The sequence below is a fragment of the Physella acuta genome, unplaced genomic scaffold (assembly GCF_028476545.2).
Source record: "Physella acuta isolate Inbredline_101_S28 unplaced genomic scaffold, ASM2847654v3 ptg000281l, whole genome shotgun sequence".
NCBI classification, from domain to species: Eukaryota; Metazoa; Mollusca; class Gastropoda; family Physidae; genus Physella; species Physella acuta.
Genome location: NW_026731800.1, coordinates 250,249 through 261,549, shown reverse-complemented (window position 1 = coordinate 261,549; position 11,301 = coordinate 250,249). Strand labels below are relative to the sequence as shown.

General features: G+C 34.7%; 1 protein-coding gene across 3 annotated transcripts in view; it reads left to right on the top strand.

Annotated features, from left to right (window-relative positions):
* Window positions 1–1,277: 1,277 nt before the first annotated feature.
* The window catches only part of LOC131939508 (uncharacterized), a 39,237-nt gene continuing 29,213 nt past the window's right edge, over window positions 1,278–11,301 (top strand). Inside the window, exon 1 of one of the 3 annotated variants that reach the window (XM_059297841.1) lies at window positions 1,278–1,724. In XM_059297841.1, the coding sequence (XP_059153824.1) occupies window positions 1,598–1,724 (127 nt within the window). In that variant the 5' untranslated portion in view covers window positions 1,278–1,597. Of the gene's footprint in view, window positions 1,725–2,135; window positions 2,230–7,360; window positions 7,442–11,301 lie in introns of those variants that run through there. The other 2 variants (XM_059297843.1, XM_059297842.1) reach the window with 2 other exon arrangements.

Below are 11,301 nucleotides of genomic sequence, written 5' to 3'. Positions count from 1 at the left end.
ATGCACCAATTAACCATCAAATTTTTAGGCGCAACAAAATGTGTTGGTGTGTTTTAATTTATAGAAGCTAGTGTGTTTGCGTGTGATTGTATGTGTGTGTGTTTGTGTGTGTGCATCCCTTTAAGCTATGAGTTTCACGTTACAAATATTATTATGAATTACATCATACAAGATTGCTAATTCAGATATCTTCAAGCTGTCGCCGATCAATAATACAGCAATCTATAAAATAACGCAACACATCTTTTCTCATATAGGCCTATACATATACAATGTATACAATATATACAATATATACAATATATACAATATATACAATATACAATATATACAATATATACAATATATACAATATATACAATATATACAATATATATATATATATATATATATATATATATATATATATATATATATATGTGAGTGTGTGTGTATTTGTGTGTTTGTGCTTTTGTAGCTTATATCAGTGGCGTCACTAGGACGGATTTTAACAGATAACACAAAGCTTAATGCTTTCAGGCATCTCTTCAAGGACGAACTAGAAAAATATATAATTTATATAGCAATTATAAGCTTTAACCTCCCAGTGCCCCCTCCCGGATTTAAGTGCGCCCCCCGGAAGATTCAATTGACCCCCCCCCCCCTATTTACCTGAGAAAAATGTCTGAAAGAAACACTGATCATTACAAGCTAAAGAAAACGGTATTGGAAAAATTCGCACCGAAGCTTTGTGAAAACATTATTGTAGTTCTATGGATAAATTGTTTTGGTTGTGCACTTCTTGAAGCAGTGTAGAAACAAATCTATGCCATATTAAGGCTCAATATAGATTCTATATAAGTTTACAGTCATTGTATCACATGCAGCAATAAAATTTAAAATGCTACTTTCTTATACCCTAAATAACATTTGACAACTTAATCTTCGAAAATAAACACATACCAAAAGAAACAAAACAATAATCTAATGAAACAAAAAGTAATAACTCTATTCAAAATATTTTTACAGAATTTAACAACTACAAAACCCAAATAATGTAAATATTACATTCATTTTATATTTATTTTATAATCATATTATTAAAATCAATAGATTTAATTTAAAATTAAATTAGATTTTTAAACCCAGCACACACTATCCCTCAATCTTTCCCATTCATAAATTTACGCAAGCGCTGATTTCTTAAACAGCAACACGAAAATGCGTCACAAGTTGTCTTTCAAATAACGGGCCTGCCTAGTCTAGCAGTTGTATACTACATTGATCGAACACGACGATTCAACTCGGTGTTTTGGTACGGCGGCCTAGAAAGGCATCTCAAATTTGTCACGTGACAAAACGCCGGTCATGTGACCTAGAAAAAATTCCTGTCATTCCTAACCGATGTAGCTCACAGACTTTGTTCTAGATTCGGCCAAGCACGAGGTAGCCGTATTATTTAAAACGATAAACCAGGTTGCCTGTGTTCAGGACATGTGTTGATCGCCTACTCGCCATGGATGTGTTTTATTAATTCTGCGTGTGTTCGTCTTGTGTGTTGTTTTCATTGATTGGTTTCTAACTGACCGCCTACACTACGACGTCTTATGAGTACACAATGAAAAAACACAGCGAGAACGAATGGAATTCAACCGTATCGGACAGCACCTTGGGTCCGATGGAATCGCCACTTGATGTCCTGTCGAGGGCAGCATCAATGATAGAGACTTCAAGTGGGGGCATTGGTAAGTAGCTTTTCTTGTTTAAAATTCTATCACATGTAGTATTTCGTACTTTCGATTTTGTACCCATGCTTTTACAGTTACAGTAAGTTCAACTAAATTGTCGTAATAATTTGTTGTAGTGGATTTTTATTTAATATTGCTTAATTATTTACATATGAATGTATTTAAAATAGATCAAGAGCAGAGAAAAAATTGAAGTAATTTCAATTCTTTATTTTAAAGAGATAGAAGTTTTTAAAAAATCTTTATCTTTCTGGTTTACTTTTACACTCGTCTCACACACTCACTAGACTAGCAGTCGATGTTTTTAAAACTGTTTTCTCCCTTTGTTTGACGTACGATCGACCGAAGGAATGTGGCAAGCGAAAGCTGTGTCATATTGCGATTACTAAATCTACACAGTACTAATGTATTAAATTTAATAACTGTTGTGTTGTCTAATGTCTACAAGTTATTTGTATGTTGGAATGAGATGTTGACTAGCGACCGGGTAATAAAATGCCAGGTATGTAAAATATTTCGGCAAGGGGCCAAGTAGATGTTTGCAGAGAGGTGGCGCTCCATGTACATTTATGAAGAAAAACATACCGTACTTTTATTTATACTTCATCATTGGCGTAAAATTATTCATCCACCAAAATTACGTAATGACATGGTAGAGGCCTACAAACCATTACGAAAATAGAATCTAGAAATCTAGTACGATTTCGTAACTGTTTAGATTCATGAAAATAAAATACTCAAATGTACAATTTAGTGGTACCTGGTTTAACATTTAGATCTAGTCAGATATAATTCGTTTTTAAAATTAAATAGCCTACTAATAATAATACATCTACAGTTGTTTTAAATATAACACTATTTATTATTGTTATTTATTATTGTTATTATGCCTATTATTATTAAAATACCACATAGTAAAAATCAAACCACATTTATTACTCTGATTATTGTAAGATTTTTTCATTGTCATTAAAAAACAAGTTAATAAAAAGTCTAGTGACAATTTAAGCGCAATTTCCTTATGTTATCCATAACAATTTTTAATTTTTTGTGACCGAACGAAAGGATACTTTTTTGCGCTAAAAACCTATACGATGCTCAGTTTAAATTAAAAATATCATCCTAGGCCTACACGATGCTCAGTTTAAAAATTCTTAATTAATTTTTTGTGACCGAACGAAATGATATTTTTGAAAATTTTCTTCGGCAATATTGTTCTAAATTATGGCAGGAATCGATTGGTAAATGTTTCAAGTCGCTAAGTGGTCTGGTTGCCGAGATATGGGCCAAAAACTGCATTTTTACGAGGTTTTTTTTTGGCTTTTCCGGGAAATCCAGGAAGGAATTCCGGGAATTTTTTTGGCCCACAATCATCCTCGGAACTTGCTTAACATATTTGCTTTTGGAATTAGTCCTCGATATTGCTTCGTTGAGAATGAGATACGACTTAAAGCTGCGGACACACATCCATCCATCCATTCATTCATTCATCCATCCATCCATCCAGAAATGACGAGTTAATAATCGCAATTGTCCGTATGGAAATTGCGCTAATCATAGTATACTACCAGAGGCGTAGCAACCCATTTCGGCGCCCGGGGAGAACTATCAACTTTGCGCCCCCCCCCCCCCATTTATATACGTATTCACAATGGCTAGCAGACCCCACCCCTAGTTGTCTAGTTATTCATGTTGGCAGACACCCCCCCCCCACCAGTCATTGACCCTAATGGTTCTTATGTTGGCGTCGAACAACTGATGTAGAAAACAATCAAGTCCGTAAAGCAAAGTAACAGTCTATTTACATTTTTTCCTACCCCGTTTGGCGCCCCCTTAAGGTCGGCGCCCACGGCGGCCGTCCCACCCTCCCTCCCTTAGCTACGCCTCTGTGTTACGTACTACTTGTTGCCTGTCTGTGCCTAGTTGGCTAATGTTGCTTGATATAGGCCTAAACAAAACAGTACTCATCTTAGAGGCAGAGTTTATTTCAGGCATCTCTTGGAAGAGGGTGGGTGGGAGCAGGCACCGCATCAACCACTTTACCCCCTCGGACGAATTAGTAGGAAAAACATTTATATGGAAAATATATGGCCTATTTAACCAATGTCCCCCCCCCCCACCCCACCATAATTGCCCCACCTCGTAGAAAAAATCCTGAAAGAAACACTACTTAGGGGAAAGCAAGAATTGTGTGTTGGTGTTGCCACGATAATTTCCCGATATGAAAGTCAAAAGGAAAAAAAAAATGATTTGAAATCAGTCGACGTTTGCAGTGGCGTCACCAGGTCGGGTGTTATCCTTTGCGGTAACTCGGGGTGTCACCCCTCAACTATTTTGCATGATCTCTTTGGTGTTACCCCTTCCATCCTACCATTTTTTTAAAATAGGTTAAACATTGTTTAGCCAGTCAATTTTGTGATTTTTCGATCTAGTTTCAACCCCGAAATTGTTCCACCGTTGCGCACCGAACCCCGACACTGCATTATGATGTTACTGGTTCTGTCCTATTCTCATTGCGTGCATCTCTGATAGCTTACTATTGGCTTAGGGTTCAAATATCGTTGTTGGCTATACAGTTTGTACGAGTTATAGATGCGACTGTACGATGAAGATGATCAAATGATGTCCAATCTATTAAAAACAAATCGTTGACGTTGATGACTTCGTCAATGACATATTTAAAAAAAAAAAACTTTTTGCTTATGAGTACTATATTCTGTTACTGCAAAGCCTATGTGATTGTGCATCATTTTAAACTGCAATTATAGTTTCCTCGTTAAATTCATGATGGTTTAACAACAGACACGGAGATTGTTGTTTTCAGTAGTCAATAGACATCTACAAAACCCGTAGCTATCTGTCATTCTCTTCTAACTACCATGAAGGGTAGATGCGATTATACTAGGACTTTGATGGTTTCGTTACTTTTATCTGACTTTCACAATGGGGAAGAATGTGTGAATTAATGCGGGAAGGGGGGGGGGGGGGCATGCTAAATGCTAAGACTTCAATCCCACGTGCATTATATATATATATATATATATATATATATATATATATATATATATATATATATATATATATATATATATATATATATATATATATATATATATATATATAGTACTCTATATTTTGTTTGTATAGACCCTGATATGTGTATAACTTGTTTTTTTTTATCGGTACAAACGTAGTGTTAGACATATTATATGTATTGTTAATATACACGTGTACAAATGTCTGGTTGTCACAAATTATATACATGAGGCAAACTGTTGAAATTGATGATCGATCGCGTATACTCCGTCTTAGATTACAGCCTTTATTGGATTACACATGGTGATTAGCTTAACCACGTGAATTGACACTTTGAAAAATTCTGTTAATTTTTAAAAATCGTTCCCCCTCCCTGTGAATTATATAGTTGTTATGTATCACTTGCTTTCTTCCAGTGAAACTTATTTGCTAGTATATAACACAAACAAGAAAAAGTCGCGATGTCAAAAAATCTATTTATTTGTATATATTAATCGTTATTGTTTTCTTTTCCGATTCCGTGAAGTATTTTAGATAAAATGTTGATGGTTTTTCTATACAGTTGTTTTTAAAAAGTTAGAATATCGTTTTCCTTTAATTTTATTCTTCATCGCAACTGTAAAAACTTGTGTTTATGTGTTATACATTTGTCAATATTCACCATCTTTACTATATATGTTTTAAAATAAACATTAACATTGGTCAATATTCTCCATCTTTACTACATATATTTTAAAATTAACATTACTCTTTTTAACAGTGATCCGAAAAAAAACTTTGTAAATAGTTTTTTTAAAAAGATAAACCGCACGTAACTCTTCTAAGTGTAACCTGCTGTAAAATGTATGAATTATTTCCCTTGCTGTTCGGTTGTTGTTGTTTTTTTTTACTAAGGGTGAATAACCTTACAAATTATTCATCAAAAAGTATTTTCATGGTTGTCTTCCCTATTCTCTTTATTTCTATTCTATACATTTTGTTGCTCTGAAATCTAGTCAATTCCCACTTATTGAAATGTTTCCACATTAACCCTCACAACACATCAACCCCTCGTTAAATACTTTTATTTTGCTCTAATCGTCATTTGAAAACAAATTGAAAAAAAGTTTCTAAATAATTACAATTTGTCTTCGACTTCGATTGTTATTGGTACGGACATGTCAGTAACTCGTCAGGTCGAAAACTGATATTAATATGATGAGGCAGCAAAACCGAGAAATGGGAAAATAACACCAGAAAATAAACTGGTCTGACATAGTCTGAGAGTCACTGAGGGTGACTTAATACTAAGTGGACAAATGGACAAATACGATTAGATTTCAGAAGGACCTTAGTGGTCCCCTAACGGTCCACAAAGTCTACGAGACAGAAAATTAAAGAAATGTTCATATTTTCTCCTACGATACGATTGAATGGTTTTACACAAAAAAGTAATGACAAAATTTTCTAGCCAAGATATGGACGTAAAATTGATAACGAGGTAGATACGAATAGACCAAGAAGATGATACACACACAAAAAAAAACCCCATCATTTCGTCAGTTTTTACATCTTGCACATTTTATATAACACGAAAAGGGGTGGGGGCGGTGGCAGTTTATCATTTTTTTACGATGTGTTATTGAGTTAAGGGCGAAGGGTGTAGAGCAATATTATTTGACACTACCTTTTAGACTATTTGTGTAAAACTCGTATTTTTAAATGGTTGGATAAATAATATGGCATAAGTGCTTCTTTTTTTCAAGACAAAGTTTAATGTCTCATTTTTAAATTATGTAATACTTGCACGAGGACTATCGTTCAAAAATTGATTCCCAGACTGGAATACTTGCATTATTTTAGCTTTGTTCACCCAGGTTATGATGGAAGTTGTCGTGCTTTGGTGTTAGCTTACACAAGACGCTAATGTATTACACTAGGCCACGATAAAAGCTTGCATCAGACCATGTTAGCTTACATCAAACACCTTACACCAGGCCACGGTAGCAGTTTACACTTACATTAGACCAAAACAGCAGTTTACATAATAGATAGCAGTTTACATAAGATCATGACAGCAGCTTACATACGAACACGATAGAAGCTAACACATAATAATAATACCACGATAGCAGCTTATATAAGACTATGACAGCAGCATGTATAAGACCATGACAACAGCTTACACTTACACCAGACCACGATAGGGGCTTACACTTACATAATACCACGGTAGCAGCTTACACAAAACAAACTATGACAGCTTATATAAGACCATTACAGCAGATTACTTAGACCAAGTTGGCAGCTTACACTTACATAAGACCCCGATAGCTTACATCAGACCACGATAGCTTATACCTACCCATCTCCATCTCACACCATACCTCCATTCATCTCCCGTGTCCTACATTTCCCCCCCCCCCCCCACACACACACTACCCACCCGAATTAATAGCCTACATAAAGCCCAAAACAAGTTTCTTACATACAGCCTACACCCGTCCTTACACCCGTCCTTACACCCGGCCCACACCTACTGTCTACATCCAGCAAACATGATCCCCTTTGACGTCCTACTTCTCATGCAGCAAAGCGTCAAATTATGAATGGAAGCGACTTGCGAAGAATCGGATTTCCTCAATGAATGCCCACGGAGTTATCGACCATGCGACATTGCGACGCTCTTCTTGAGCCCCGTAAGTAGCCTAATGCACCACTGATCCAAGTTGGCAGGTAAAAATATACGCGGTTGTGCCGTTCTGGTTTTTGTAACATTGTATAATGTGGTTGCGTGAACGCTTATGATAGATGTCGCTAAAAATTCTAGGTACTGTAAACACCTTTTTTTTTGGAACATTTTAAATGTATCGCGACCCTTTTTACTTTGAGCGAATGGTAGTAATGGCGTTACTTTTTGCGATAATTTCCTTGTAAATTAATAATTAATAAATGGATTTAAGCTTTTTTAAATAAAGCTAGAAGATCATATTTAGTTGGCACCTTTTAAGGCCAGTGGCCAAACTCTACAATTATATCAAAGACAGTGGCCAAACTATACAATTATATCAGAGACTGTAGCCAAACTATACAATTATATCAGAGACTGTGGCCAAACTATCCAGTTATATCAGAGACAGTGGCCAAACTATCCAGTTATATCAGAGACAGTGGCCAAACTGTACAATTATATCAAAGACAGTGGCCAAACTATACAATTATATCAGAGACAGTGGCCAAACTCTACAATTATATAAGAGACAGTGGCCAAACTATCCAGTTATATCAAAGACAGTGGCCAAACTATACAATTATATCAGAGAATGTGGCCAAACTATACAATTATATCAGAGACAGTGGCCAAACTATACAATTATATCAGAGACAGTGACCAAACTATACAATTATATCAGAGACTGTGGCCAAACTATACAATTATATCAGAGACAGTGGCCAAACTATACAATTATATCAGAGACAGTGGCCAAACTATACAATTATATCAGAGACAGTGACCAAACTATACAATTATATCAGAGACTGTGGCCAAACTATACAATTATATCAGAGACAGTGACCAAACTATACAATTATATCAGAGACTGTGGCCAAACTATACAATTATATCAGAGACAGTGGCCAAACTATACAATTATATCAGAGACTGTGGCCAAACTATACAATTATATCAGAGACAGTGACCAAACTATACAATTATATCAGAGACAGTGACCAAACTATACAATTATATCAGAGACAGTGGCCAAACTATACAATTATATCAGAGACAGTGACCAAACTATACAATTATATCAGAATCAAAATATACAATGCATTCATTTCAGACAATCGCCAAACCGGACATCCATCAAAAACAGTGACCAAGTACACTCTGTTTTAATCTCCATAAACAAAGTATAATAAACCGCCATCAGAGACAGTGGCTACTCATACTTTTCTACAAGATTAGTGCCTAAATATACGCCCCTAATACACACACCAGTCAAAGTTCTGCCTCTTATGGCACTCAAGTGATTATTACATTTCGCAACTTTAAAAAAAAAAAAATTATTTATTTTACCACCCTCGGATGGTAAAGTGTCTATCTCAATGGTCTGTCGAAAAACTCAATATTTTTATGTTGTAAAAAAAAAAGTTTTAACTCGATCTTTTGAAGAAAAAAAAAGTCTTTTAGCTCAATTCCCTCGTGACGTTAAAACCTAAAAAGCGTTTTACACTACATTTATGAATGAATACGATAAAAAAATCTCAAGTATGAAACATGATTCATGCCGACCAGACGTCAAAAGCTTGGTATGTCTTTAGAAAACTGTTGTTGACACAACTGTCAATACCTTACAGGGGGGTCCGGGGAGCGCATCAAAAATCTTAACTTCTGTACAAATCACATACCAACCAGTTCCGAAACAAAATAGCCTGGATTCTCTTTCTTTTTGTTGGATTAGGTTCGGGTTGTTTTCTTTCACGTTCCTGAACCCATGAATGGTTCCAAGTATGCAAATGAGACTCCGGCTCGCAGTAAATATTTTGTGTGGGCTGTAATCAATGGGTTTTCAAGGATAATGCTTAATAAATTGTTATCGAATATTTCTTTTAAAATGAATGGCCAGGTATACAAAAAACAGAGTTGCCGACTCGGCTGAATAAATAAAAAAAGTTCCATGTGGGGTAATCGCAATGGGGGACAGAGGCCCGCTGTTTATCAAATCGTCTATTTGGTGTTGAAGGAGTAAACACTCCCTCCCGTTACCGATATGTTCTGATACGCAAATAAATTCATATCCCGAGTTTCTCCTTATCAAATGATGATGATGTACTGCATGGCCGATAAAATGATGTATGTGTATGTATATATATATATATATATATATATATATATATATATATATATATATATATATATATATAGGCTATATATATATATATATAATTACACGTTGCCACGATCTCAGAAGAAATATCAATGTGAAAACAACAAAACACTTTATAAAAGAAAAAGCCCAAGCTGAATCGGTTCCTTAAATTACTCTGTGAAATTTTATTAAACTAATTTATTTATTTATTTTTTACCGACAAGAATAACTAATTGTCGTCCGCTAATTAATTTCTTGATATTATCAAATCGGAAGAGCTGTCTATATTGAAAATTTACAATATGTCTGGAACCTAATAGAAACAACAAATAGATGTATCGTTAAAGCTATAGCCGAAACACTAGGCATACAAACCAGTAAACTTTTTAATCGGCAACTTGTGTAAGTGTCTAGCATCTATGATTGGACGCCGTATTCGCTGTGAAGACAACAATTTCCTGCAATGTTAAAAAATTAGGATTACTATTCCGGCTACATAATAAATGTGAGTTTCTACATTCGAATATGTCTTTTATTATATTACTGGGTTAAATAAACATCACGTTTATACATTCAGTATAACCAATACATTTTCTTAGCCTCGGACAAAGTGTGACGGACAAACAGCGAGAGGTGCGCACAAGGACTTTTATATATTAGGGTGAATATATATATATATATATATATATATATATATATATATATATATATATATATATATATCTGGATTTGAGGGTGCAAACTACATTTGTAGTTGTAAAATAACTACTTACCAGCATATTTATTATAAGTCTCCAGTCTAAAAATTCAAGTACAATCCCATTCTAGTAAAACTGAAACGTCCCTATATCCCCCTCCCCCATTTCATTTTCATTTGCCCAAAAGATCGTCTTTAAAAAAATAAACCGGTAGTGATCTCCCCTAAACTTTCTCGAACATTCTTATATAAAACAACAGGGGATGGTAACTGGGGATATAGTTATGATTTTTAATCCATTTTAAATACTGAAACTTTTAAAAATAGAATAGAATCTCAGTAAAAAACAATTGCGCACCAAGCGAACGCCTAATAAAGGTGTGTATAATAGTGCGCAATAGTATTAGTACTTAATAAATTTACATTAGTTTTTTGAGAAATCGGAAGTAGCGTAAATTACTACTTCCGTTCAACGGAAATTACTCAAAATTTGAGAGAAGGTAGAGAATTAGATCTTTTACTTACATGTGAAATTTCATTTATCTATCTGAAATAGTACTCAAGTTATATGCTTTTGAAAAATTCAAAGTAGAAAAAGTACCACTTCCGGTTATCGGAAATCGCTCAAAAGTTGATACGGATCTACGATTTTGATAAAATACTTATATATGAAATTTCATCAACCTAGCTGTAACGGTACTCAAGTTATCGTGTTTACACACGGACACACACACACACACACAGACACACAGACATACGGACAGAATTGCAAAGCCCAGTTTTTCAGACTGGATTACGCATAAAACCTCTTAATTTTGATAAATCTGGATTGATAATTTTTGCCCGATTAAAATAAGTCCTCTATACTTCGGATGTGATGAAGGACTGAGGTGTAATACGGTGAAAATTGTTAAAATTTCAAGTGATTTTTGTGCACGATTACAATACTTTCTCTATACTTCGTATATACGAGAAAGTAAAAAGGTGA